This window comes from Candidozyma duobushaemuli, assembly GCF_002926085.2.
Source record: "Candidozyma duobushaemuli strain B09383 chromosome Unknown G_B09383, whole genome shotgun sequence".
Taxonomy (NCBI): domain Eukaryota; kingdom Fungi; phylum Ascomycota; class Pichiomycetes; order Serinales; family Metschnikowiaceae; genus Candidozyma; species Candidozyma duobushaemuli.
The window spans coordinates 226,067-253,709 of NW_020289896.1; the positions used below are offsets into that span (position 1 = coordinate 226,067).

Genomic DNA, 27,643 nt, shown 5'->3' on the forward strand with positions numbered 1-27,643 from the left:
TTAGTGGCGCTTGGCCTGTATCATATATGCTGTGACGCCTACGACGTCTTCATTTTGCGCCGCCTCTTGAGCTCAGCGAGACGCTGCTCCTCCTCCATCTCTCTACGGTCCTCCTCCAACGCTCTCTTCTTCGAACGAGCCTCTTCTTCAAAGATCTCAGCGCCGGTAGCCTCCATGTCGTCGGAATCATCATCGTAGTCGAAGCGCCGCGTGCGACCCTTGTTGAACATGGCCCAAATCTCATCTCGGTCGTAATCCTGCGGCACCTCTTCCTCCTCGTCAGAAGCAATGAACGAGCCCATGTCGGAGTCGTCGTCTTCCTCGTCATCGTAACCCTGGCTCTTGGGCTTCTTTTGCTGAAGTCTTTCTTCAAGCTTGGAGTTTGGCCGTCTCGCGGGAATCGGTACTCTAGCTTTGTTAGTAGGCTCCTTTGGAGGTGCACGAGGCTTCTCCCTGGGCACTGAATTGGGCCTCCTGTCCCTATGTACATCGTTGGCAGCTCTAGGCTTGGGCTCGGCCTTTCTTCTTTCGGTTCTAGGCTCTGGGGACTTTGTTTTGGACTTGAACTGAATAGACATCTTGCTCTGGTCGATCAGAGATGCTTTCTTCATGAGCTGCGAAAACGAAACTTTTGGTTTCTTCTCCCTCGCAGCAGGAGGCGGAGCGACCATGGGGCTTCTGGACTTATCTCTAGGTGGAGCACTCAGCCGCAGACTAGGTTTTGGCGCCCTTGGTTTCGTCTCTTTCTTTGGAGCTTGACCCTTTTTAGCACGTGCTTCGGCTTCTTTCTTTTCTCTTTCTGCTTTACGAGCCGCTTTTAGCCTTGCCACAACTGGGTCGACCGGACGGTCTGCTGGTGCTGCACTAGGTCTGGATGCACCTGGCCGTGACTGCAGTGTTTGATTGGACTGGACTAGTGAAGGAGCCACATTATGCTGGATTTGGCCCTTCCGCTTGATCTGCTGTAGGATGTTCAGAAGCGGCATGAGTTGCCGTGTTGGTTGATGATGCAATCACTAAAATCGTTGGATGTGCGTAAGTCCAAGTGCAGGCCGCTTTAATTTGCAACCAACCAACAGGTGAAACATGTCAAGATACCACGGCAAAAGAGGCATTTTTTTTTTGCATTTAAAAGACGTGGGCACTTAACTTTAAGGTTGTGATATTTGACATTGATCGGTCAATCAAAAGATTGTACACCTCAGATAATTGTCCATCACCTGGTGTCATCAACTTCATCCAAACCACCTAAACCCTGTAGACATCTAGAACGCTAATCCTCATCTTCCTCCGCTTCATCTTTCTTGAACATAGCCACAAACTCGTTGAGCCCAGACTCCATCTCCTTATCACGCCCTAGGTCGATGATCAACTGTCTGTTTCTCCTGATCGAGAACTGCTCACATTTCTTGATGGTTCCACTAACATGGACACACCTCATAACAACATCGTAAGCGTCCACCTTCGTCACAAGCGCAATTGCAGCCATAACCTGTTCAAAGTCTTGACGGTTGCATCGTATTATGCCTGTAGAGGTTTTATTACTGAAGTATTTGACAATTATCAGCAGGCCAACTCCGCCTGCACTTATTTCACCAAAGTGGTCATGAACAACATTTTTGAGTATATTGGCGATTGTTTTGGAGTTTATGGAAGCTGGTGATGAGGCGTGTAGTGCTAGAAGAGTGTCTTTGGGAGTATCGCAGAAGTCGCGGAACTTCTCCTTTTGAGTTCCGGTTCGGGGAATGGAAACAGGGGGATATAGTATATCAAAAAGAATGTAACGGTGCTTAAGACGAACCATGTAGTTGTTGATGGGAGATGATCATCTAGAAATGAGGAATACTCAGTAGGTCGCACCAGTGCACCACTAGATGGTCAAGTACTTATCCGTCAACTCCTCGGTCATAGCGGTGTTGCCGTTGATTGTGTAGATCAAGGTGAGGTTGTAAGCTGCGTCAATCAGTAAATCATAATCTGGATCGTCTTTGAGAGTTTCATGGTACTCTAAAACCTTGTTGTAGTGGTTGATCGCGAGTGCTGGAAGACCCAACATGTGGAAAAGACGTCCGAAATTGTACTCAATCTCTTGTTTTTCGTAATCTGTGCTGTTTTTGCTGCGACGATCTCTGTACTCCAAAAGGAAACTGATTCCCTGAAGGAGTTGCATGTGTCTATTGGAAGAATTTCTCTGCATCGAACGGTGCACATGAGCCAATCCTAGCATAAGACAGATGGTGGGGTCGTTGTAGCATTTCTTGTAAGCTCTCGTGAGGTATACAATTGGCGAAGAATATGCACGGTTGCTTCCCAAAAGACAGGCGTACATGTAGAGCAACAGCGGAAGCTCTTTGTCAAACGACATTCCTTTCACATCAACAGTAACATGAGCTGCACCAGACACCTTTGACGAGTAGAGCAAAGAGTCGTAAGCTTTAAGCTGTCTCAAGAAATACTTCTGATGGTTGTAGTTGCTGAAGGCTGCCCAGGCAGCAACACCAGATGCAAAACAGCACATGAAGATGCCGTAAACGGTTGGCGAGAACTGTGTCGAAGTAAGCACGTAACGAACATTATTGCAAACGGTCGGGATGTAGTCCTGCTGGTCAATTGCAAGCGATAGACGCACGAAGCGCAAGATCATAACTCTTTGTTTGTCTTGGATGAAAACATTCACATCGAAAGCCACCTCAAGGATGCTGATCGCTTCATCCAAGTTATGGTCAAACAGACGCACAAGAAGAGCGTTTTGTACAAAAATATAGAGCCATTGATCATAAGAAAGCCCTCTGAATTCGGTCTGTGCGGTCAAAGTGACTCTGGAATTGGTGGTCTCCGTGATTCCCTCATAAAGGTTATTGATTCGTGCCAAACGATTGTTAATATCCAGATCCTGCTTGCGACGAAGGTACATCACAATACCTCTGAATGTCGATTTCCTATTCTTGGGAAAGAATGCCTTGACACTGGTGAACATATCAATAAGCTGTGAAGCGATGTTCATCCAGGCAGATGCTGCAGCCTTATGACCCTGGTCGATAGCCTCCTGGAGCCTCTTCATTCTGTTGAATTTATCAAGGACCATGCGTGTAGCACGCTGTTCAATTTCTTCTCTTTCCTCTTCCGTCAACGTCTCCTTCTTGGTGTCCTTGTACTCTCTCGCATTTTTGATGAGCGCTATGTTATCCTGATCGTCATCGTCATCAGCAGGAGGTACGTAGTCAGTTGACTCTGGTTGTGCCTCATCAGCTTTGGGGGCCTTGAGCTCCCTGATAAGCCTGCTTGCCAAGGCTTGATCATCGTGATCGTTTGTGTAGTAAAGCACCTCGATCAAAATGGTCTTGAGATAGTCATTGTCAGGATCATCTTTCATAGCCTCTAGCAAGTGCGCTTTTGCGGTTTCGTATTCCTTGATTTCAGCGTAACATTTACCTAAAAGGTACTGGACTTCAGCCAAATGTTCTTCATCGATAACGCCTTTCAAGTAGGTGATGGCATCCTCATAGAATCCCTTCGACTCAAGGTGCTTGCCGGCCTCATAAAACAAATCCGAAACCTCCCACTTATCCTCCTCCAAAAACAAGAAAGCGTAGTGTCGGAGGGCTTCTTCCTTTTGATCCAATTCGAGACGTAGGAAACCGAGTTTAAAGCGAATGTCAATTGGCAAATCATGAGGGCGCCCGGCACACTCGTTGTAGAACTTTGGCTTCTTCTTCATTATGGCAGGGCCTCTTCTTTCGTCAAATTCGGCATCACAGTCCTGCTGTTCGTCCCACCACGTTTCGTCAGTTCTCTTTTGGATCCACCTTGCCACGATTTTGATGATGTTGATTGCGGATGTCCATGATCTCTTGCTTATATAGAGCTCCGTGAGGATATTGAGCTCGGACCAGTTGAACCTCGGCACTTTTGTCTCTGTTGGGTTCATATTCTTTTCAAGAATACGGTTGTACAACGCAATGGCATCATTGTAACGCTTCTGATGCACATAGACGTCAGCCAATTGCTTGACAACGGATGAATCCTCGGGATACTGCTGACTGAGTCTCTGCAATCCCTCTAAGGCACGTCCATACTGCCTTTTCTGCTTATATAGCCCAGAACGCCGTATTATGAAGTCATAGTCATGCTCTGTATTTTTGCTAGCAATTGCTCGCGTGTAACAGTAAATAGCCTGGTCTATGTGACCCAAATCCGTACTGAGTTCTGCAGCCTGGCCCCAAAGTGCTACATCTGAAGGATTGGAAAGTGCCGCCATAAGCATGAACTTACAGCATTTGTTGTACTTGTTTTGCATCTGGCAAATTTCAGCCAACGTCTTGTAGGCATTGTAACTCTTATTATCAATCTTGATGACCTCAACATAGTTCTTCCATGCCGTTTCTAGATCACCTCTCACGAAAGCAGCGTTTCCTCGAGACATGTATGTTCTTTTCTCTGGATCCAAGTCCTTATTATTCATCACCTGACGCTTGAAGCTACTGGCACTCTTTGGCCTTTTTCTCTTCATGTGTGCTGCATTTCTCAAGTTGTTGAGTAAATCATCATCGTCGTCCTCGTCCATGTCCATATCTTCAGGAAGCGCCACATAGTCGGCATCGTCATCCAGAAAGTCAATTGAGTCGTCAACAGCCAAATCTTTCATCAAGGTGGATGCCAATTGAGCGGCTTTATCGTTCTTTCTTGGTTTGGGTCCCTGGAGCTCAGGATCGATATCTTCATCATCTGAGATCAAATCTTCATCGAAATCCAGGCCAGACTCATAATTGGACCCCAGAGATACAGGAGAATCTGAATCAGATTGGTAAGTTTCTCGGCTTTGGCGTGGCATGGCCTGAAGGTGGTTTGTAGTAGGAGAAGGCCGTTGTTTATGTCTGTCAGATGCAGTCCTGGAGTAGTAGTAGGGTTGGTCCAAGAGCAGAGGGGTCACAGATTTGGAGTAAAGTACTGTTAGGAATCAAATAAATATTTATTGAATTTGTGAATATGGCTTTTTTTTGTTCCTGAATTATGTGGAACAGATTTTGGATTGATGCCTCGCGATGAGTGTTTTGCGCCCAGTTAGAGAGATCCAAGGGTTACACTAATACTTAATGATATCAAATCAGATGCATTGTTTTATGATGAAGTAAGTTCAGTAAGGCTGACTATATGGGTCCCTTTGAATTTGCAGACTCCCGTTATACTCGGTATGGCACCATTGTGTATCAGATATTGATGGGCATGATATATATTTAAGTTAGTATTACTTCGAGAAAGCACAAAGTAGCTGTGTTATTTGAACTAGACGTAAGTAAGGCAGCAATTACAAGTTTCGGCGTGGATGAGTATATGATGCTCAATAGACTCACATCTCGTTTCCAGCTTACCATAAAAGATTTGACCAGACACAAGCTAAGGCACTTTATGAGGTGTGCTTTCAAACATTGTCCATGAACAAGTGAGTCCTTTGTTATTTGAAAGTTTCAAATTCCACATGTCGTCCAATTCATACCCACACTGCAATGCGGAATCCTGCTACAAGTCAGACCACAAAACCAATTTTCAAGGATTTGACTCCCCCTTGCAGGAGGATCTTTGGACCTTGCAGAGCAAATCCCTAATTTAAAGCTGCAAGGCAAAAGTCTATTTCAGGCTTAGGTGTTGATCTCATCGCCGTATGGCTCATCTCTAACCGACAGCAACTAAGCCACGACCGTTACTTCCTATTGCGGAGGGTGAAAAATGCCAATTCTCCTCATTCAAGCTAAAATTTTCTATAGCAGCCTGATCCACCTAAATTCATCATTGAAAGTCACCGAAAGTCTGAATCCAAATTCCTTGTGTACCGCGGAATTGGCACTGTACCACAGAGCCCCCACTTCTTCACCCTGATCTGCAAATGCCCTTCAAGTGACAAAATCACTGAACTTCACATTACTCAACATCTTGCTTGGAACTTTCAAAAAATCTTCAAATGAGAAAGTACCTTAAATCCCCCACCATATTTAGCATACCGTCGTGTGGCTCTACGCCATATGATGCAGCAATTTCGCAGCCATTGTGCGCAAACTGATAATGCACCTTCCTGGCCCAATAACGAACTAGAACACAAAAATCACATATTATAACAAAACACAAATAACCACTTCAACTGAAAATCCCCGTATTCCAACGCTGGAGCCGCAGCGGCTTCCGAAAGTGCCGAAAGCTACGGCGTTTGGCTTATCGTCACGTGGTGTAGCCCTTATCACAGCAACGAAGCACATTTACTAATCCTCCAGAAACCCGGCAATTTTGGCCGTGCAGCACCGCAAAACCATTCTGGACTCGAAAGCCCCGTCTGAGGCGATTTACGAAAAAAAGAAGAAAAAACTGCCCCCGAATTTTTAGCAGTCCTCTCTTGACGCCGTACTGCACACAGACCATCAGCTGCCTATCCCGCCAATCCATCTTCTCATCCATACGGCACTCATAGACCAACCTTACGCTTCCTTTTCATAAACAATTAACATTGTACATTTTCATATTTGAGGTGGGATATGGATTTCGCAAGATCCCCGCTTTTCCCCGACGCCTCCTTGGCCCTCTCCCCGGCCAGAGACGAAAATCCTGACGAACAGGTCCTTGTGCCGAATCTTCCAGATACTCCCCAGGCTCTGCTGCTGCTGGTTCAGGTTTTCATTGTGCCTGCGGAGAAGTATCTCTTTCTTCAGGGTTTCAAACCGGCAGAGTTCGAAACTAGACCCCCTCTTTGCTTAGAGGGTGCTTGGTTCTACGGATCCTCAAACCGGCTAAAGTGAAGCTGGTTTCTTTGCATTTCAAGGGCATTCAAAGGACAGAGTGGCCAGAGGGCATTCCCCCAAAGAGAAGTAGCTACGCCGAGGTCAATGACCTCATAAACCACACATGGCCTTTCTACCAATCCGATACGCATACACCCAATTTCGGAGCAGACTTTGTCAGACCACTTCCGACAAACCCCCACAAGGGCGACGACATCACCCATTTCAGTCTATCCGAGCCGGCCAATGGTGTCTCGGGGTCAGACTTTCTTTCTCCCGTAGATACCGCCAGGGGGTTCGCTGCGAGTTTGATAAATAGGGCTACTTCGCCTAGAGGCACTTCTCCTTCGCCAGCGCCCGGAATAACACCGGTTTCGTCATTTCAAGATTTGACCACGTCACAGTCGGCTGGCTCCAATGCAGACCACTCTGCTCTGAATGAGCCAGCAAAACCAGGCCTCTTCATGCCTGGCGACTACATCTACAACTTTGAGCATCCACTTCCCGCTCTGTCGCCCGAAACGATCGACTCCAATTTCGGCAGAGTATTCTACAACCTCGAGGCAAATATCATCAGAATGGGCGCTTTCAAGACAAACCTCACGGCCAGGTTGCCGGTGAATGTGGTACGTATTCCATCTGACAACAGCGTGGAAGAGAATGAGCCTATTTTTATTGAGCGTGACTGGGAGGACCAGTTGCGTTACGAGATTCTTGTGGGAAGTAAGGCCGTGGTTCTAGATACGTATGTGCCCATCTCGTTCAAGTTTATTCCTCTTTATGGCAAGGTTGCACTCCACAGAATCCGTGTTTCTGTCACGGAAAACTGCCACTACTATTGCCATAACAAAACAGTGCACAGGGCAGAGCCCACGAGAAAGTTTCTTTTGCTAGAGCACAAAGCCAAGCCAAACAAGTCGCTTCTTTCAGCTCAAGGTTGCCTCACTGATGATGGACCAGACGTGGGCTCACCAGAAGACGAAGTTCTACCTCGTGAGCTCGAATTCCAGATGTTCGTGCCGTCCACCATTAACAAGAAATACAACTTTGCCATGCACCCAGATACGTCGTTTGAGAACATTCAGTGTGACCACTGGATCAAGATCTCGTTGAGAATCTCCCGGAAGGATCCAGCCAACCCAGAGAAGAGAAAGCACTTTGAAATCTCCATCGACTCGCCTATTCATTTATGCTCGCCATTGGCTGCCCATTGCAACACTTTGCTTCCAGCCTATGACCGTCCAGAACAACCCGAGCAGCTTCCGCAATATGCTCCACTGTCGCCTCCAAACTCCCCTGAGGTGACGATGGTGGACCAGCTGCAAAACGGCCATTCCATATTTTCTGCCCTTTCAAACTTTGGCCACAATTCTCCAACCTTGTCTGAGGGATCCTCACGGTTTAGAGCTCCTGGAAGGTCTCCTACACCATTGCTGTTCCATCATCTTTCCAATAGTGATGAGCCCATAGCGAAGGATCATCGGATCCACTTAGAGGCTAACCTCTATTCTCCAAGTGAGGAAAATGTGCTCGAATCCTTGGGACTGCCACAAGCTCAACCACTTGCTAGTCCTAGATCAGCAGCGCATTCACCTGCTCCTTTCAGACCGGATCCTATGAGACGTCCTACTATAAACCCGCCATCTTTCGAGGCTATCAACCCAGATTTTGATGGGACGCTTCCACCTGCTTACGAGAGGGAAGATCCAGCGACGTCTCCAGTGAGAAATGAGGTATCGCCAACAAGAGCGAAACGGAATTCTGGTGCAAAGGACACCGTTCCTTCGATCGAGTTGCAAAGGCCGCTCACCGATACCAGTGTTAGCTCCACAGGTATCAAGGACCGTCTCAGCAAGCAGTTTGAGCCTATTTCTCGTAATAGCGATGATAGCTCCTCGGCTACAACTTTGACAGAAAGCAAGCCGTCGACTTCATCAGAGGCAGAGAAGAAAACGGAGCTTGTACCTGAACCTAAAAAGAACGAGCAGAGGCTTTCTCCTGGTTTCAGGCCCAAGAGTCCTAGACTTCCAGAAACCGAAGATGACATGGATCTTTCTGACGTGAGGCTGCTTAGACTGCTCAGTGGACCCGCTTCGCCTGTGATTGGTCCGCTAGCTTCGAGACAGTCGTCGGTGGCTCTGGCAGTTGACGATGACCCTCCTCTTGAGCTGACACTCCCTCTTTTGACTCTCAACGAAGGCTACACCGACGACAATCTCAGCAACCTTCTGCTCGACGAAGGAAGACGTCCTAGTGCGTTTATGAACACCAGCATGACGGATTTGATGGGCAACAGCACGTATTTTGGGCGGAGTGGAATCGAAAACCACACTTTTCGTAACCCCAGGCTCAAGAAACACTACCAGGAGGAGCAGTCCTTTCAGAGCACCAAGGAGCGGCAGAAGTCGTTTGGAGTTATTCCAAGCGGCGACATTCCACATCAGGGCACCACCCAACGCTCTCTGACAGCCAGTTCTGAGCAGAGTGAGTGGATCAGTGAAGTTACCGATAGCTCAGGCGACAAGGCCAACGAAGGGTTCAGACGGCTTTCCAAAGACGTCAACGAGCTCGTTAAATAGAGCTTCTATGCATACGATAAACATATAGAGGTGGGCCTAGTGCCCCAACTTCAACACGCAGTGCCATTAGTATTTACTTTTCTATTTTAGATGTCAAACTTCTCTGACGTCTTGTTGTCCACGTACTCGCCGCCTTCCTTGCGGAGCTCTCCAAGCCATTCGTACAAAACAGCCAAATCACGGGTTCCGAGGTCCTCTCTCTCGCAAGCCTTGAGGTACCACTTTTTGGAAATGTCACCCAAGAACAAAGCACGGTCGTACTGCTCGGCACAGTCGGTGGCCAAAACAAGGTCCTTCTTGGTCAACTTGGTGATGAAACCGCCCTGGTAGCCGACATCAGCAGGCAAGCTGTTTTCTGGGTAGACGCCTGGAATTGGGCAGTTGTCCACGGAAGCCCAGGACTTACCGGTGGAAACAGCCACGAGCTTGGCGTAGTGCTGCAAGTTCAAGTCGAAGGCCTTGGCCAATTGGAAAGAGTCGGCGACAGCCAAGTTGGTGACGGCCAAAAGGTAGTTGTTGGACAATTTCGCAGCCAAACCAGCACCGTGACGTGAGCCGCATGGGAAGATGTTGGAGCCCATGAAGTTCAACAACTTCACGAGGTCTGGAGCAACGTCCGAGTGCTCAGCTCTCGAGAGCATGAACGACAAGGTACCCTTACGGGCACCAGCCACACCACCGGACACTGGGGTGTCGATGAAATCAAACGAAGGAAGCTCCTTCTTGACCAACTCGTGCACCTCGACGGAGGTAGGGATGTCGATGGTGGAGGAGTCCAAGAAGGTGGTGGAGGCGTTCTGTGGGTTCGCCTTGTAGGCCTCCACGAGCTCGGAAACAACGCCCTTGACGTGTTTTCCCTCTGGAACCATGGACACAATGAAATCCAACTGGGAGTCGACACCTGTGACGAACTTGGGGATCAGGTCGAGCGCCGTAAGCTGGTTCTTGGCCTCGGGTTTCTGAGATGTGACGTTTTCAACGAACGCCTTGGTGGCGTCGGGAACCGTGTCGTAGACATACAACTTATCCAGAGGCTCCAACTGAGCGTAGATGTGTCTGGCCATGTGCTGGCCCATCTGGCCGAGACCAATGAAACCGTAGTTGGCTCTGAGCACGTTGGCGGAGGAAAAAGCACGAACAAACCGAAGAGACATTTTGGGAAATTTTTCGCTAACCCCAAATTTCGAGCGGATCGAGCCTCTATTTATGCTAGCGTGCCCCACATCTTGTACAGTTCCGTGCATTAGCCGAGCCTACCCGTGGAAAATATGCGTACCCCAGGTTTTCCTGTTATAGGGGGGCCATTGTAAAAGGAAGGAGCCGCCGATATCCGAGAGCCACTTGGTTGGAGTATATAGTGGGGGGTTTTTGGGACTTTTGAAAGTGTTTTTTTGATATTTTGTCTTCGGTGCATGTGCTGGCGCATGCATATGATAGACCCTGTGAGAAAGGTGGATTGAGGAATTGAGGTGGAGGAGGGGCAAGTTGAGGAGGTGGGGGATTCGAAGATTTGGATTTTTGATGGATTGGGCGATTTTCGTGATTTCGGAGAAGGTTTTCAAGTCCGAGTCGGGATCGGCCGGTGATGTGGGGGTGGGCTTGCTTGAGCGATAAGATAAGAGGATAAGGAGGTACGTGGATATTTTAACATTTTGACAAGAGGCTTTTAAATAATTCTCATTTCATTCAATTATTTTTTCTAAGAAATAAGCATCTGTGGTACTTTGTCATTTCCAGTTTGCAGCCAGTAGCCGTGCTAGCGCTAGTTAGCTTAGCGCGTTCGGAATATCATATGAAGGTGGGTGGCTTGGGGGAAAATTTTGTAAACTTGAGGGTTTGGACAAAAACGCCGAGGATGTTGATTTCGAGGTTTTCTGGATTTACGGAAATGGTAGAGTTTACGAATCGAAATTGGAAGTCTTCCCTGTAAGCCCCTGCCCATTGTTGTAGGTGTATTGTGAGGCATGTCCCCATTGGGAGGTGCATAGGCATCCCATTAAAGAGTAGTCTAATATCTAAGAGCACTAATTGGTATTTTGAAAGGGGCTGTTCAAGCAAATTTTGAATGACTGTGGCACAACCAATTAAAGCATTATGTGTTCTTTCTGGCTCACCTCACTTCTACTGGGCCATTGTGGTAATGGCTGCGAAACCGCCTAACCAGTACCTAGACCGATCTATGGATCCTTCTTTGATTTATTCGAATGGCACGATAATCCAGTTTCGTTGAATAAGCCAAATAATCCTCAAGTGGATTCAAAAAATTCATCAACATATACGTACACTAGATACCCAATCTTTACATTAGCCACCACTAGCCCTATGCCTATACTTTTACACTTCAAGACCCGTATACTGAGAACAAGTCCACCGACCTTCTACCAAACTCTACTACACTATACTTCCAGTAACACTCTTTCAATCTAAACTTCAATGATATTGTTCAATCTATACCTCAATTCTATACACCTCTAGGCTACAGCCCTTCCCTTCAGATGGTGGTCCACTTCCAGGAAGCACCCTTGGGGTTGACAACCTCGTTGTCGTCCTTGGTGAACCAAAGGCCCTTCTCCTCACCTTGAGAAATAATAGCCTGCAAGTAGTAGAGGAACTTGCTTCCGTCGAAACCCTCAGCCCACACCTTCTTAGCCTCAGCCAAGGCATCCTCCTTGGAAACCTCGGTAGCAGAAAACTCAATCGACTTGCTCTTGCCGTACTTGGCCACAATGGCCTCCTGGGAAATCGTACCAGACTGAATTCTCAATTGGTCTGGAAGAGAAGATGGGTTGGAGGTAGCCACAGCTGCAACAGCCTTACCGATATCGGAAAGAATGGAGTAGGAGAATTCGAACTTTGGCGAGCCAAGGTACTTGACCTGCTTGGTTTCGGCGTTAGCACCGACCAAAGGAGCAATGTGCTCAACAAAGGAGTCGGCAGTGCCGAAAAGACCAGTTTGAATGTCCACCACCTTGAGACCAGCGTCTCTGAGCTTCTTGGAGTGGTCCTGCTTGATGCCCAAGAAACCAGGGAAAACTTGCTGGGACTCCTCAATGTCCACGCCGAATTGAGAAGGAATGACCAACTTGGGCTTGACAGCAGCAGCAATCTTCTCAATGGCAGCGTTGAGATCAGGACTTGGGCTGACCAAGGAGATAATGACATCGACACCGCTCAATTCCTTGGTCAAAGCGTCGACATCTTTGGCGGTGTCGCCTTTCACGTATTTCACCTTGTCGGTAGACTTGTACTTGGAGTCATCTCTGGTGACAGCCAAAACTGGGTAGTTGATCTTGTCTGAAAAAGACGAGGACTCAAGTGCCTCCAAGACTGGAGCACCGAGGAAGCCGCCGAGACCGAAAACTGCGATTCTAGACATTTGTGATGATGGATATTTGGAAGAAGTGGGAATTGATGATGAGAGGAATTTGGGGCGATTCTCCCGAGCTTTATACCTCGAGGGTACCGTGAGCCACAGGAACCTGGCCTGCACCGAGAGCTGTCGCTGTGGTTGTTTTAGTAAAATTACGAGCTGCGAAAATCGCTGACAAATCTGTGTGGTGGTGGAGATCAGGGTTTTTGGGGAAGGGGAAAAGAAGATTGAGGGTCATGAAACTGAAAGTGTTTTTTTAAAATTTGAGGTTCAAACATTCTTCAATTGTGGTGGAAAAGTCGGGTTTACTGTGGTGGTGGAAGTTCGCTGAATAAGCAGCTTGATAAGCAGCCTCGCTTGGAAGCAGGACGTGCATGCCATTAGTCAATCGGTTATTTTTGACCTCCAGGCTGGCAATGGTGAAAAGTTGCTTCTGTCAGCAGAATAAAGGATTTGATGACAAAACGGGACTCTGATTACACATGGGTTTCAGATTGAGACGTGGCATTAGGTTGTTCAATGCAATCGAGCGAGCTGCATCGAAACGACAGTCTGTTATCTTGGAGATCAGGGTGAGGCTATATGCCATGGTTACGTATAATATGCCATTTTTAAGGCTTAGCTTTTGAATAGTAGCCCAATTGGTCAAAGTTCTGCTGATTGAAGTGACTTTCTCTATTGTTGGACATCTTCATTTCGTTTAGGCGAAACGCTGCAAGGGAACGCATTCCCTGACGCCACAGAAGGTTAAGGGTCTCGGAGAAGCTGTGGATGCGAGACTGTCGGATTTTGATGTTAGCCTTTTTGCTTGAATTGAGGGATCGGGGCCTCAGCTATGGAGGCTTTGGTCGTTGATAGAAATACCTTGATTCTTCCAAAGCGGTTTTTTTCTTTCCTTCTTCTCATGCCGATTCACATGAAAGGAATCATTTCAGGTATCTACAATGATGTTGTGATCCCGGGTCTGCCCCTCGTGGGTGCCCCTCTTTTGCAACCACATACCCCACCTGCCCCACCTACCCCGACGCCGAGATAAATACCCGAAACTTCCACAATTCTGGGATCTTTCATGATTTCTTGTCATTGGAGATTATGACTTTGCCTTTCGTCTCCCCTCTTAGTCCCCTCGCACGGCAACACCTCGGCCGTACCTCGGCCGTATCTGAGGTACTGAGATGGGCTACCAGGCCCAATTATAAAGGAGTTAAAGGTCTCGGATATTGAAGTTTTGATGGTGTTCAAGTGATTTTATTTTAGTCTCTAGATTAGCCACCTATTTAACTTGGTATCCCATGGGTCTTGAACGAAAGGTATAGTTGCACTAACAAAAGAGGCCTGTTATTGGCTCAAAAATCAAACTCTATTCTGACTGCCGAGGCCATGGACGTATCAAGACCATCAGAAACCTCTCTTTTTTCTAAATCATGTTTTGTCGTGGTAGGGCTATGAAAACTCGCTGCCTCGTGTGGACTATCCTAAAATGGTCAACCGCCATTAGGAGCACTTCCAGATGCCACAAAACACCAACTACACAATCTGGCTTTCCTCAATTTCTCCAGCTTTGAAAACAGACTAAGAATTTGAAGTTTGCACAATTGTCCCTCCATCACTTTTCATGACTTCCACCCACATCAACCAACTTTCCACTCTTGGCTACATATTCCGCGTTTGCAGCCAATCCAGCCAATGAATCACAAACCTGCAAATTCAATCACAACTCAATTTCACCAAACGGCCAATTTGATAGAAATTTTGACAATCCCAGATTATTTCAAATTGAATCCTCTTTCATCTCTCATCACCTCACTCATCTCATCTACCCCACATCCTCCATCACCACCCCACCATACCAAACCGTCAACGTTTCTCAACATCACCAACATCACACCCAAAAGTATACAAAATCCAAACTTTCCTTCAATCCTCTTGAATTTCCTAATCCCCTAAAACCATCTCTATCCTCTAAACTCTCTCAAACGACCGGCTGGGGCACATTGCAGATCCACTCCACATTCCGCACCTTCTCCAACTTTTCACCTCCACATTTCCACCACCTACTTCTTCTTTTTCATGACAGACTACTCCATCAGCTCCCAGCGGCCCGACCGCACCACCTACGGCTTGCCCAAGCCCAAAGCGGCCTATTTTCCCCAACCAGGATCCAAAATCTACGCCGACAAGGACCTCTACAACCGCATTGCAAAAGCCAAAAAGACAAAAGTCGAATCCCACTTGTGTGCGCGACGCCTGGGTATCGCCGTCAGGGTTCCGGCAAAACTGGTCATTCGCTTGACAACGCCAGAAGGCCCCCAGGTGTGTGACTTGAACATCTGGAACTACCACAACCCAAGAGAGCGTTTCTGGGCTGCTAGAACCAGACAGCTCCACCTGGCCCATGTTTCCGTGCACGACCGGTTGTGGTCGATTTTGCCCTTTTTACGGCGCCTTGTGACCATCACAGCCGACACTTTGGGAGGTCGTCACGACGAATGGGGTGGACGGGTTCACGATACCTTGGGTACCAGGTGTGATCCGTACGTGGACAAGTTGATTTCTGGCGAGGATAACGATTTCCACTGCCACTCGAACTTGACCCGAGCGGTGTTGCCGTATGGACTCACGGAGTTTGACGTTCACGACGTTTTGAACGTTTTCCAGGTGACTGGTTTGACCGAGCAGGACCAGTATTTCATGGAAACCTGCCCTGCGCTGAAGGAGGACTACTTCGAGATGTTTGCCGAGCAGGAGTTGCTTGTGGCGATTTCGGCATGTCCTGGCGGGGATTTGAGCAATTGGGACTGGGGTGAAACGGAGGGTGGAGACACGAAAATGGTGGACAACTGCAGACCGTTGGGATTGGAGATTTACAAGTTGGACGACGAGGAGGAGGTATTGAAGGGGTGGCAGGAGCCCGAGTATGCGCCCTACAAGGGTCGTCACGGCTTCAACCAGCCTGTCTACCAGGCGTAGGCCAGGAAATGCCATTTAGGCTGAAATTCGGATTGCGATGGATAAAATTGGTTGACTGATTGGCGTCGATTGAATCGGTCTGGACAGTCTAGGATGTGTTTCACCAGGACAGGATAGAGTAAATAGTGGTTGACAGAATAGACAGCTGGTGGAAGATGGTAGTGCTGGTGAAATGGGGTCCAATTCTATGATCTATAAAACAGTACATTCGTAGAGCTTGAGCCACTGTGTCGTACAACCTCTTCGGCTAGGCTCCTGTCAATGGTCTAATTTTTCTAATTACATGCTTTTGGATGGTAATCCAGGATACCACCTCCATCGTCTTCAAGCTCCCAAATGCAAGGTCAGGACAGCCCGTCGATGGCATTTCCAAGCCATTCGCTGAGTTCGTCATCCGTAATAAACCCTGCAACATCACTTCCCGTGTATGGAACACCCTCACGATCCAACATGGTCTGAAGAAACTCCATGGCCTCTATGTCCTTGTCTTCACCACTTACGCTCATGCTTTTGAGGCGGCCTTTCACAACCTCAAATTCAACAGCGAGACCCCGCTCCTTCTTCTCAAAACGGTGGGTAAACTTAGCCGTGGAGCCGAATTTCCACTCCCACAGGGTGAGCTCGTTTCTCATGGCCTCGATTTCTTGAGGAAGCTCGGTATTCTCGTCAACAACGAAGATCTCACACTGACGCTCCGAAAAAGCATTCACAAAGTCCTGAAGCCCGAGAAACTCGTTCTCGTTCATCTCCTCTGGCTCTTTCTCTTTCGCTTCCTCCACAATCCCATAAGCATCCCTGAAACCGCTGCTGATCGCTTCAATAAACTCTTCCTTGTCCAAATGCAAATTCGTCACTGGCAGCTTCACAGACTCCACAGAAGCCAGACTGACAATACTCCCGAGCAGCTCTTCTCGATGAAGCAACTGCCGAAGAACATCGAGCTTCAGATTGAGAAGCATCGTTCCGTGGTGGTACAGGCGCCCTTTAGTAAGCTTATAGGCCGATCCAGACACCTTCAACTGGTCCTTGATCGTGACAATGTCGCCTCGTTCCGTAACCATGATTCGCTTATCCTCCTGGGCTATTTTGTTTGTAGATTCACAAACAACACGAGCAAACGCCTGGCGGTCAAACGCCTCCTTCGTGGTCATGAACGAGTAGTTAATATTCCCCGTATCGTGCACAACCGTGCCTCCGCCAGACCTTCTTCTCACCATCGGTAGTCTTAACGAATTGAGCAAAGGCATATTCACCTCTCGCCACGGATTCTGGTTTTTTCCAATAACCACGCACGGCAGGTTCACGTAGAACATGAGTCTGTTGCAATTGGCCTCTCCTGCAGCTGGCACAGGCATGTTATGGTACACATAGTCCTCGATAGCCAAGTTGAGGTATGGGTTGGTCAATCTGGACACAAACACCAAAGGCTGCTTTTTTCTTGTAGCTTCCACAAACGAGGAGGCCAGAAGTTGCTCTTTCATAGGCTCCGGCTTCCGCTCGACCGGTTCTTCGTCAGATCCTAGACCCAACCGTTTTTTGTGTGCTATGACATCCGGCAGTTCCTTGTAGTCCTGGAAGCCGTCCAAGTTGAAAAGTTCATCGTCGGCAGGCGTAAGGTCATCTTGAAAAGGCACGTGGATCCGTCTGGCCTGTGCAGTACGAACTACAGGCAAGGTTCGTAGAAGCCTGTTGAGCATACTGTTAAGTGTGCGAAGTAGGAAGACATCAACAGTTTGGGTATGGAGTCAGTGGGAGTCAGCAAAAAGGCGATATCAAGCAATTTGGCAATTTGAGGTTGAAAACCGATTTTAGCTTATTTCAAGAAAACATACATCGAATTTAATTGGGCTTCCCAGAATCCATTGCTTTGTTGGGTCACTACATAGTGCTCATCGCTACATCGCGTTTTCTACAAGTGCATACCTGGAGATTGACAATACAGACAATTCCCTGAGGTCCACATAACAAAGTTTACCTTTTCTACGTCACCTCTTGACTCCTGTCCCACAACACCAATACACCAGCATGGACAGAGACAATTCCGTTGAAAAACACCTCCTCAGCAGAAGCTTCGATGCTACCTCCCAGATTGTCGAGATACTCGATAAAAGGTACTCCGTCTTTGGAGGTCAGAAACCGTTTCTTCCCCTCGTTCCCACGGAAGGAGACTCCAAAGACGGAGACTCAAAAGACGAAAAGAAGGAGGAGTCTGAGAAGGACTCCAAAGACTCAAAGGACCAAAGACCAAGGCGTCAACGTATTCCCAAGAAACGCAAGGGCAACACGAGATTCCTTCTTAGGAAGTACCTCAAAACTACCAAGACCAAGCAAGTTAGAGGCGAAAGATACGTCCAGCTGAACCCCAATATGAACATTGACCAACTCACAGCACGCCTTCAGATTCCCGTTTACGAAGACTACATAGAGCTCAACAAGCTCTGGAACAATTACATGGTGGACTTGCTTTTTGGAGAGAATAAGAAACCCAACATCAACATGGCATTGCCCAAGTTATCGACTGCTGATTTCCACGGTTGCAAAATGCGTGTGCTTGAGTCCAGAAACCGTAATTTGGTTGGAATCGAGGGGATTGTTTTGCATGATGCTCAGAACTCGTTTTTCGTTGTAGTTCAGCAGAAAAAGGATAAGGAAGATGGACCTACGGTTTCGGCTGCTGAAAAGTTAGGAGGAGTTCGTTCGCTTGCAAAAGAAGGCACCCTTTTCGGTTTTGATGTGGAAACGAACAACAAGACTATTGGTTTCACGTTGATGGGTTCCAGGTTCGAGCACAGATCCACGGACCGTTCTGGCCGTAAGTTCAAGGCCCACAATGTGAAGGACATTCTTTAGGGAAATTATGGATTATAGACTTTGTATATAGCTGCCGGGGAAGCTGCCTGTGTGCCCTTGGTTCACGAAAACGCCTTTAAGTAATTTCATGCTAGTACTGCTTTGGCCACCGGCCTCGCTTTCGAAAACGCCTTTTATTAATTTCATGCTAGTAGTGTTTTGGATGCTTAATGTGACTTTGGTCCAGACTCAAAATGGAGCCGTCTATGAACAAAGTCTAGGCCCGGAGCCACAGATCGAGGTACACCACGTCATCCTCGTTCACCTGTGCGTTGATCACAGAGTAGTGGTCGAAAAGACTGAACTGGTTCTCAGCGTCTAGCTCCTTCAAGAACTTCTCCTGCTCAGAATCTAAAGTGCCCTCTCTGTAGGCCCTTCCGTAGCCAGCTTCAAGAACCAGCTGCCACGTGGCCTTATACACATCAGCTGTGTCTCTGACAACCTCGATCTTGTCGTCCATTATGAGCACTTCACAGAGGGAACGAACGTCGTTGAGGGCCAAGTCGATATTGGTGATTTTGTTGCTGGTAATGAAATCCATGACAGCGTCAAGACTGGCAAACCCGGTGTGGTTCGCAGGGTACACGCTGGAGAAAACATTCACATTGGCCTGAGGTTCCTGGAAAGCCAGAGGAAACGTTTTCAGCGCTATGAAACGCCACACGACAGTGAGCAAAGAGTCGATAAATTCCGTATCGAGCTCGGAATCCGTAAACCACGGACCACCAGTCACGTCAATGGACGGCTGGAGATTGTAAAGCATGTAGATTTTTCTTGTAGGATGCTTGACGGACTTGATCAGCTTGATGTAACGTTGCAGCTCCAACAGCTTCAAGCACCGCATGACGATGTGCTGGTGCATGTTGGTTTTGGCCTTGAGTGTCTTTGTCCAGATACCTTCTCTTCCCGAAGCTTCAATGTAGGAGTAGATCATTTGTTCATCGTCGGTCATCGAGGTCAACTTTTTCGTTTCCAGCGCCAGAATCGCCTGGAATCGGAGATCTTCGCCGATTTTGGCCAATTTGAGCATTTTGCGGTTCAAAAGGCTCTGTGTGACTGCCAAAAGCTTGGACAAGTCGGTTTCGTTCATGAGGTCTAGAAGCTCCTCCTGAGTGAACATCTTGCTGGCGGGAGCTTCCAGCATACGCTGGTGGAGTATATCAGCCGGGTCCATTTTCGGGGGATTTGTGGATATGTTGTTGTTTTTTTGTGGTTTGTGAACCTAAGCTGTGGAGTAGATCAAGTAGTAGTTGGATTTTTCGATGCGCATCTCAAGATGGATATTAGTGATGAAGAAACACCACAGGTGAAGCGGCCTGTTTTCAAGAAAAAAAAGGCCAAGGGCGGCCGGGCAGTGAAAAGGGTGTATGAGGAGGAAACGGAAAATGTCCAAAAACGGGTGAATGTTGTGGAACAGAAGAGTAACTCCAGAACCATGGAGAGGATACAACGGTACCGTTCCTTGAAGAAAGACGAGAATGAGGAGGATTCAATGAGAGATGTGAACTCCCCTTTAATAGTGGAAGATTCCACTCCTTCGAGCAATGCCGGCTTGGCTTATACTGTTCTTCCAGATCCAGCCAAAACCTTCTCCTTGAAGGAGTCCCATTTTCGGGAGAAACCCGTGGAAATCAAAACAGAGTACGAGAAGGAGTACGACGATATCAGCGATGATGGAAAGCCTCAGGTATTGAGCGATTCTGACCACGAAATGGACGTTCCAAACGTGGAATACACTACGGCTCCGCTGGCGGATCCAGACCAGTATTTCACGGAAATCGTGGATGATGTGGAAATGGAGGAGGCGCCCAGGGGCGAATTGCCTAGTCTGGTTTCGGCGTATTTGGCTGAAGTTGGTAGAATCACGAAGGAAGCTCAGGAACAGGTGGATAGTGCTAGGATGAAGGCTGAGGCTTCCAGGCTGCGTATTGAAGCGATGGAGGCGAAGAAGCAGGAGGTTCTCAGAGGCGCTGAAAGTGGAAGAGGCATTTTCGGCACGGTGGCGGACTTTATTCGTTCGTTGTACAGAAATGGCGAGACCAAGGAGGTTGTGGAGGGGAAGGATGAGAAAGACGACGTGGATGTGATGCTGCTCTATGCGTGAGGAAGGCAATTGAAGATTTTGACGTTGAGCAGAGTGGAGCGAAGAATTGGTTACCAGTTGAATGAGCAAGGGTTCGATCTAGAGAAAGATCCTGGTTCCAATTGTTACTAAGAAAATGGGAACATGGGAGTTTGCATTCTAGTTCCTCCATTCATACGAAAAGATCCACATTCTCCAACCACAGCCATCCAGTGATCTAGCAGGCTAGATTACGATAGCTCCTTTCGTCGTGCCAATGCTCAATACTTCCGTGTTGGCAATCTATGGTGCCAAAAGTCACCGGCTCAAGTTCAAAAAAATACACTTCGAGCTGGAGCTCAAATAGTTTTCGAACAAAGCATGCTGAGGAAAGTGTCTCATTGTAGTTGACGATGACTACTACTAAGGAACTCCACCACACATAAATGAACACAAGCTGTATTTTTCAACTTTTGTGATCTGATGAGAATTACTCGGCTATTGGCCAACATGCTATCAAAAATTCCCTTCGGTCTGATAAGTACTACGATAATGGCATTACCTCTGACTATAACCTGCATACTTGAATCATCTCCAGCCCTAAAACCATCGTACTAATACTGATTTCGAGGAGGCATCATTTTCCTACATTTCAAAAGTCTTCCTCCTTCTGTTTTATCCCTTTTTTCCAAATCCTACCATTATTTTGTGACCTCCTACTCCCAATCCTGACTCTGATGCTTCACGCATTACATCACCACCAAGCACAAAGAAGCACCAATAACCGAGCCTCACAATGTCCTCCCGCACTATGACTCTTACAACGCCGCCTGGAAAAGCCCGTTTGGGCCAATCAGGGTTCGGTCGTGCGCCGCCCATAGATCTTTGACCGCGCTTAGCACGCCATTGCCCGATTGGGAATGAGTCAATCCTCCACCATATAAGCCAGGAAAACCACCCCATCTTTTTCCCCGTCTCCCATGTTCAAGCGTTTCTTCAGTCAGTCCATAGCAAAGCCCCAAATGACGACCCCACGCCACCTAGTGAACATTCTGCTGCTCAGCAACGAGGAATTTGCATCTTTGGTTAGCAAAGCCGAAGCCCTCAAGAAGGTGGTGAAAAATGGCAATATCAGCCAGATCAAGGAGAACCACGACAAGCTTCTCGGGAAAGTCGTTGCCCTTCTTTTTTCAAAAAGATCCACCAGAACAAGAATCTCCACAGAAGGCGCTGCAGCCCATTTTGGTGCTCAACCCATGTTTCTTGGAAAAGACGATATCCAGCTTGGTGTCAACGAGCTGATGTACGACACAACAAAGGTTATTTCGCTGATGACGTCGTGCATTTTCGCCCGTGTCAACAAGCACCAGGACATCCAGGATTTGTGCAAGGATTCCTCCGTTCCTATCATCAACTCCCTTTGCGACATGTACCACCCACTTCAGGCGATTGCTGATCTTTTGAGTATCAAGGAAGCTTTCGGACGTACGGAGGGCCTCAAGCTCGCGTGGATCGGAGACGCCAACAACGTGATCAACGATTTGGCCATTGCTGCTTTGAAAATGGGCATTTCTGTTTCAGTGTCGATTCCCAGCCTGGTGCACTTTGAGCAGGTGATTTTGGACGATGCTGAAAAGTTGGTTTCTGAAAGCAACGGAAAAGTCACTTTCGAGGTGGTCAACAGCCCCGCCGAGGCTCTCAAAAACGCCAATGTCGTTGTCACGGATACCTGGATCTCCATGGGAGAGGAATCGCAAAAACAAGCCAAACTCAAGCAGTTTGACGGCTACCAGATCACACAGAAAATGGTCAGCGATGCAGGCGTCAACAAGGACTGGCGTTTCATGCACTGTTTGCCCAGACACCCTGAGGAGGTTGCTGATGATGTTTTCTACAGCGACAAGTCCATTGTGTTTGAGGAGGCGGAGAACCGTTTATATGCGGCCATGGCTGTGATCGAGGCTTTTGTGGTCAACAAGGGCGACTTGTTGAAGTAAATAATGGATAGTAATGAGGCATAGTGTTAGGGTTTGTAGGATGGAGCCAGAACGATATGGTCATTTGGAGATTGAGGAATCCCGTGGTGGGCTTTTCAGTCCTTGGTACAACCTTCCCCTAGATATACAATGTAGGGTTTTGGAGTAGCTATCGTTGAATGAAGTTGCTGCTGCGGTTCCGCTGTGCCCTAACATAGAGCCTTGAACGCATTGCAAGCAATGGGTCGGCGTCGAAAACGGCAACCGCTTCTACTTGAGCAGTATAGCCCTGCATTTTTCGGATTCCGATTTGGAGTATGTGGGGAAAGCCGTAGATCTCGTGAGCTTCATACCGACAGACAAATGCATCACTTTGTGGTGTGGCATCTCGACGTGACAGACATTCTCGAGCTTGGGAAAGACTCCCGAGAAACGGCCGTTTTGTTGTGGAATTGAGTTCGATCTGCACATCGAAAAGGCTCCATCGGTATGTTTCTGTTAGGATGCTTGCATCCCTAGTATTTTACGAATAACACTTGGATATAACTTGCTTGGCCTCCGAAGAAAGAGGACTCAAAGCACTCGAACATGGATTGAGTTTGTTGTGATCTGTTACGTTACCAGGAATTCCCATAAAGCGGCTCTTGTCTGATATTCTAGAAACCGTGAATTTCCTGTTATACCGTGTAAGTGTCCTTCCTCAAATCAGGGAACTAGCTCTAGTGATACCTGACACGTTCAATCGTTTCCAACGTACTCCTTATCCTATCTGGAAGGAGTATTGAGCAATTTGAACTGTTATATTAAGGGTACACCAACTCAGAGTGGTTTTGAAACTAGCTTCCTTTTGCTTCAATTTAGGTAGGTCTTTGGGCTGTATATCAAGGCTCCAATGCACTTCTTGGCCAGTAGACCCACTGCTTGAAGCCAAATCTCAATACATTAGTATTACTGCCTTGACATATAACGAACTTGCACAAAAAGAGGCTCGTCAATACTAATTCCTCATATCATCACTTTCCCCTTTGTGATACGTACTAGACATCACCCTCCTGCAACAACCAGCCAGAATCAACCGATGTAGACCTTGCATGGATTTTCGATGGGCGATCCCCCACCTAGGCTTGATTGCCGAGCCTTCAACTCGTAACCATTGCATTTTCGATCACCTTTACGAATTCAGAATTTACCCAAAGGCGGGTACAAATGAAAAGAATGTATTCCGATTACGGAGATTTCCAAAATCATAATAATACTACATCTACAACATCCCTAGGGGTGCGCCGTCAAATATGCTAAATCACCACTGCCTAGCTCCGTATATGGTTGAAAGCCAAGGGTACCGGAAGTTGCAATCTTCCATGTCTTGGCCATTAGGAGTAACATGATGGCAATGGGGATCTCCTCACACCACTTTTATGCAAATCGGATACAAGTTGAATTCAGAAACCCGAAAGCGAGACACGACACGGAAAAACTCCCTCACCTTTGGTCTAGAAACAAGACCGGTGGAGAATACTCCGAGAATGCAGCAGAGACAGGGCCGGAAAAATTTTTTTTTGCGAACAAAGCCTAACGTATACGCCATGCCGCGTCTAGTCCCCGCAGGCCCCACAGGCTCCGCACCCCCGTCCGGAGAAACTTTTCTGGGCCTGGAGGCAATTCACGCCGGGCATGATTACCAATCGCGGCCAAGAATTGTTCCGGTGCTGGCGGTTTGTTATGTACGGACTGCACACAGTGCGGGAAAACCCTCCACGTTTTTTTTGCTCGTCTCGCAGTAAGCGCCAGCCATGACCACATTCGGCAGCTCGGCCGGTGGTAGGCCAAACAAACCTCACGTAAGTGCAGCTCACTTAATGCATCCGACAGATTGACTGAGCTTTTTTCCCGGTCCGGAAAAACTTTAGTAATGGCATGATCTGATGCGTTTAGTCAGCAAGGACCAACCTCACAAAACAAGTTTCTTTTCCACAATGATCCTCGCTTAAATTAACAATGCTCATATCCTTTTAACAGATGTGGGAGTTGCAACACGGTAGTGGACAGTTTCCGAGAAAAAAACAAAGAATGTGGAAAATCTTGGTGCACGTCGCCGCGTGGGCGCCCTGCTCTCTGCACAGTTAATCCGAGGCATGCGTGATGACGCTGAATTGGCCGGGCCCTGCAAATCCCCCGCTCTGGCGAAAAATAATTTTTCCGGAAAAGATCCACCCACTTTGCCATGCCCATAGTAAATCACTCCGTTCGTAGTTCCACCCTGGAGTATAGGAGAGCAACGTTCCAAGGCGAGCATCTGATCACGCATATCTGGCAGGAAAAAGAAATTTACGGCCAGTTGCAATAGTTCTAGCGTCTCAGGTTGTCTGCAGTCGCCCCCAACTGTTTGCAACCAGGATTGCTCCAGATATTCCAGTTCATCCGAACCTCTCTAAAGCCCAGCCAAGCCCCGCCCGCCTAATCTACAAAAAATTGTTAGCCCACTTCACTTTCAAAAGCAATATACCAACCAGTAGAGCTTCAAAAAACACTATCGTCCACAAAAGTTCTGCAATTCCCCAGAGTCCCCGGAATCTGCACCGTCGGCCTGGAGGCTGAGTGAAACGAGCGTTCCGGTCACAAAAGCGATATTTGTCGCCAGCCGGTGGAGGTGGGTGTACTGCAGAAGCAGTGGAGAACGGTAACTCACAAAGATCCGGTGATGTTTTAGTAGCGCTGCGTGAGTCAAAGGTGCTTTATAATTTCTCTTTTTTTTTAAGGTCTTACCAAAGCATATATGGGGCCCCTCCATATGGAGAAAGGCGGGGGTACTGCCCCTATTGCTGGCAATTGCGTAAGAGGTGAGTTTTTTTTTTTTTTTTCTTCTTTTCTTTTTTTTTCGCATTTCTTCCGGTGCATACGTCATGTCGGAAAAACCTGGGCACCTGCATCACTGCTGCAGCCCAAAAAGAAAAAAGGCCAACCGCCTCTGCAAAAACTATATAAGGCTGCCGATCCTCCCATGTTCAATTTTTTCACAACCAAAATGTCTGACTCCGAAAATACCCCCACAGGCGCCCAGACGCCAATCAACGACTCTATCCTCGAAAAGGAAGAGAAGGGTCAGCTTCCCACCTTGCCTAAGAAGGCAGCCAAGGACTACATCTTCATTTCCATCTGTTGTTTCCTTGTTGCTTTCGGTGGTTTCGTCTTTGGTTTCGACACCGGTACCATTTCCGGTTTCGTCAACATGGACGATTTCCTCAGAAGATTCGGTCAGCGTAATGACCTGGGTGAATACTACCTTTCCGATGTCAGAACCGGTTTGATGGTTTCCATTTTCAACATCGGCTGTGCCATCGGTGGTATTCTTTTGTCCAAGATCGCAGACGTCCGTGGTAGAAGAATCGGTATCATGAGTGCCATGCTTATCTACGTTGTCGGTATCATCATCCAGATTGCTTCCCAGTACGCCTGGTACCAGTACTTCATTGGCCGTTTGATTACCGGTCTTGCCGTCGGTATCGTGTCTGTTGTGTGCCCTCTTTTCATTGGTGAGTCTGCGCCAAAGCACCTCAGAGGTACTCTTGTTTGCTGTTTCCAGTTGTGTATCACCTTGGGTATTTTCCTCGGTTACTGTACCAACTACGGTACCAAGGAGGCCTACACTGACTCCAGAACCTGGAGAATCCCATTGGGTCTCTGTTTCGCCTGGGCCATCATGTTGGTTGCTGGTATGTCCTTCATGCCTGAGTCTCCTAGATACTTGGTGGAGAAGAACAGAATCGATGACGCCAGAAACTCCATCGCCAGATCCAACAAGGTCTCTGTGGAGGACCCAGGTGTGTACACCGAGGTCCAGCTTATCCAGGCTGGTATCGACCGTGAGAAGCTTGCTGGTACCGCTGGCTGGACTGAGTTGATCACCGGTAAGCCCAAGATCTTGTACAGAGTGTTCATCGGTATTATTCTCCAGTCGGTCCAGCAGTTGACCGGTAACAACTACTTCTTCTACTACGGTACCACCATTTTCAAGGCTGTCGGTATGGACGACTCTTTCCAGACCTCCATTGTGTTGGGTGTTGTCAACTTTGCCTCCACTTTCGTCGGTATCTACGCCATTGAGAAGATGGGCAGAAGACTCTGTCTTTTGGTGGGTTCTGCCACCATGAGTGTGTGTTTCATCATCTACTCCGTTCTCGGTTCCGTCAACCTTTACATCGACGGCTACGAAAACACCGCCAGCAACACCAGAAGACCAACAGGTAACGCCTTGATTTTCATCTCCTGTTTGTTCATTTTCTTCTTTGCCTCGACCTGGGCCGGTGGTGTCTACTGTATTGTGTCGGAGACCTACCCATTGAGAATCAGATCCAAGGCCATGTCTGTGGCCACCGCTGCCAACTGGTTGTGGGGTTTCTTGATCTCCTTCTTCACCCCGTTCATCACCTCCGCCATCCACTTCTACTACGGTTTTGTGTTCACGGGCTGTTTGGTGTTTTCCTTCTTCTTTGTGTACTTCTGTGTGCCAGAGACCAAGGGTCTTTCTTTGGAGGAGGTGGACGAGTTGTACGCCTCCGGTGTGGTTCCATGGAAGACTTCCACGTGGGTGCCTCCTTCGGTCGAGAGCCAGGCCACCACCACCGGATTCGCTGCTGAGTCCAAGCCTGTTGATGAGCAGGTCTAATGCATTTACGAAACATTTCCGCATTGGCATAATGGTACAATAAACGATAGAGATATAGACTTTTTGGTGTAGATGAGTGCTTCCTTAATTCAATTGAATATTTCGGTGAACTTCAACTTGGACACTACAAGACAACATTCTTGGTCCTTTGGAAACATGACAGCTATTTGATTAACTTTGTTACTGTTAAGACAGCTACTTAGTTAACTTTGTCCGATAAGATAGCGCTCTAAGTAGAAAATCCACATGAAAAATTTTCACCTGCTCTGCCATTATCACCATTTTTTGCACCCAACCAGTGGTAGTGGGTCCAGAGATGAAAGAGAAGTATGGAATTGAGGTGGAATGATACAGAGATTAGCCACTAGGAACAAGGCATTTTGGAACTGTCAATGCTCAATACTTT

General features: G+C 47.7%; 13 protein-coding genes across 13 annotated transcripts; 6 read left to right on the plus strand and 7 right to left on the minus strand. All coding sequences in view use genetic code 12, as the record gives it.

Annotated features, from left to right (window-relative positions):
- Window positions 1–38: 38 nt before the first annotated feature.
- CXQ87_005103 (uncharacterized protein) lies at window positions 39–986 on the minus strand (the record flags this gene model as incomplete). The annotated part of the gene is made up of 1 exon (XM_025483532.1): window positions 39–986. The coding sequence occupies one exon, from the start codon at window positions 984–986 to the stop codon at window positions 39–41; it is 948 nt and encodes a 315-aa protein (XP_025335767.1).
- Window positions 987–1,273: 287 nt separating this feature from the next.
- CXQ87_005104 (RNA-binding protein) lies at window positions 1,274–1,804 on the minus strand (the record flags this gene model as incomplete). The annotated part of the gene is made up of 1 exon (XM_025483533.1): window positions 1,274–1,804. One exon carries the CDS (start codon window positions 1,802–1,804, stop codon window positions 1,274–1,276), a length of 531 nt encoding a protein of 176 aa, XP_025335768.1.
- Window positions 1,805–1,870: 66 nt separating this feature from the next.
- On the minus strand, window positions 1,871–4,831 carry TFC4 (transcription factor TFIIIC subunit; the record flags this gene model as incomplete). The annotated part of the gene is made up of 1 exon (XM_025483534.1): window positions 1,871–4,831. One exon carries the CDS (start codon window positions 4,829–4,831, stop codon window positions 1,871–1,873), a length of 2,961 nt encoding a protein of 986 aa, XP_025335769.1.
- A 1,690-nt stretch (window positions 4,832–6,521) lies between these two features.
- CXQ87_005106 (uncharacterized protein) lies at window positions 6,522–9,343 on the plus strand (the record flags this gene model as incomplete). Its single annotated transcript, XM_025483535.1, has 3 exons — window positions 6,522–6,712; window positions 6,742–9,063; window positions 9,112–9,343. The coding sequence occupies 3 exons, from the start codon at window positions 6,522–6,524 to the stop codon at window positions 9,341–9,343; spliced, it is 2,745 nt and encodes a 914-aa protein (XP_025335770.1).
- An 86-nt stretch (window positions 9,344–9,429) lies between these two features.
- HPD1 (Hpd1p) lies at window positions 9,430–10,497 on the minus strand (the record flags this gene model as incomplete). Its single annotated transcript, XM_025483536.1, has 1 exon — window positions 9,430–10,497. One exon carries the CDS (start codon window positions 10,495–10,497, stop codon window positions 9,430–9,432), a length of 1,068 nt encoding a protein of 355 aa, XP_025335771.1.
- Window positions 10,498–11,834: 1,337 nt separating this feature from the next.
- Window positions 11,835–12,719, minus strand: CIP1 (Cip1p; the record flags this gene model as incomplete). Its single annotated transcript, XM_025483537.1, has 1 exon — window positions 11,835–12,719. One exon carries the CDS (start codon window positions 12,717–12,719, stop codon window positions 11,835–11,837), a length of 885 nt encoding a protein of 294 aa, XP_025335772.1.
- Window positions 12,720–14,783: 2,064 nt separating this feature from the next.
- CXQ87_005109 (urea carboxylase-associated family protein) lies at window positions 14,784–15,683 on the plus strand (the record flags this gene model as incomplete). The annotated part of the gene is made up of 1 exon (XM_025483538.1): window positions 14,784–15,683. The coding sequence occupies one exon, from the start codon at window positions 14,784–14,786 to the stop codon at window positions 15,681–15,683; it is 900 nt and encodes a 299-aa protein (XP_025335773.1).
- Window positions 15,684–16,027: 344 nt separating this feature from the next.
- CXQ87_005110 (putative lipoate--protein ligase) lies at window positions 16,028–17,380 on the minus strand (the record flags this gene model as incomplete). Its single annotated transcript, XM_025483539.1, has 1 exon — window positions 16,028–17,380. The coding sequence occupies one exon, from the start codon at window positions 17,378–17,380 to the stop codon at window positions 16,028–16,030; it is 1,353 nt and encodes a 450-aa protein (XP_025335774.1).
- Window positions 17,381–17,708: 328 nt separating this feature from the next.
- POP4 (RNase P/RNase MRP complex subunit) lies at window positions 17,709–18,533 on the plus strand (the record flags this gene model as incomplete). Its single annotated transcript, XM_025483540.1, has 1 exon — window positions 17,709–18,533. One exon carries the CDS (start codon window positions 17,709–17,711, stop codon window positions 18,531–18,533), a length of 825 nt encoding a protein of 274 aa, XP_025335775.1.
- Window positions 18,534–18,750: 217 nt separating this feature from the next.
- CXQ87_005112 (DNA-directed RNA polymerase III subunit) lies at window positions 18,751–19,653 on the minus strand (the record flags this gene model as incomplete). The annotated part of the gene is made up of 1 exon (XM_025483541.1): window positions 18,751–19,653. One exon carries the CDS (start codon window positions 19,651–19,653, stop codon window positions 18,751–18,753), a length of 903 nt encoding a protein of 300 aa, XP_025335776.1.
- A 156-nt stretch (window positions 19,654–19,809) lies between these two features.
- On the plus strand, window positions 19,810–20,637 carry CXQ87_005113 (uncharacterized protein; the record flags this gene model as incomplete). The annotated part of the gene is made up of 1 exon (XM_025483542.1): window positions 19,810–20,637. The coding sequence occupies one exon, from the start codon at window positions 19,810–19,812 to the stop codon at window positions 20,635–20,637; it is 828 nt and encodes a 275-aa protein (XP_025335777.1).
- A 938-nt stretch (window positions 20,638–21,575) lies between these two features.
- Window positions 21,576–22,592, plus strand: ARG3 (ornithine carbamoyltransferase; the record flags this gene model as incomplete). The annotated part of the gene is made up of 1 exon (XM_025483543.1): window positions 21,576–22,592. One exon carries the CDS (start codon window positions 21,576–21,578, stop codon window positions 22,590–22,592), a length of 1,017 nt encoding a protein of 338 aa, XP_025335778.1.
- Window positions 22,593–25,596: 3,004 nt separating this feature from the next.
- Window positions 25,597–27,237, plus strand: CXQ87_005115 (sugar porter family MFS transporter; the record flags this gene model as incomplete). Its single annotated transcript, XM_025483544.1, has 1 exon — window positions 25,597–27,237. The coding sequence occupies one exon, from the start codon at window positions 25,597–25,599 to the stop codon at window positions 27,235–27,237; it is 1,641 nt and encodes a 546-aa protein (XP_025335779.1).
- Window positions 27,238–27,643: the final 406 nt, after the last annotated feature.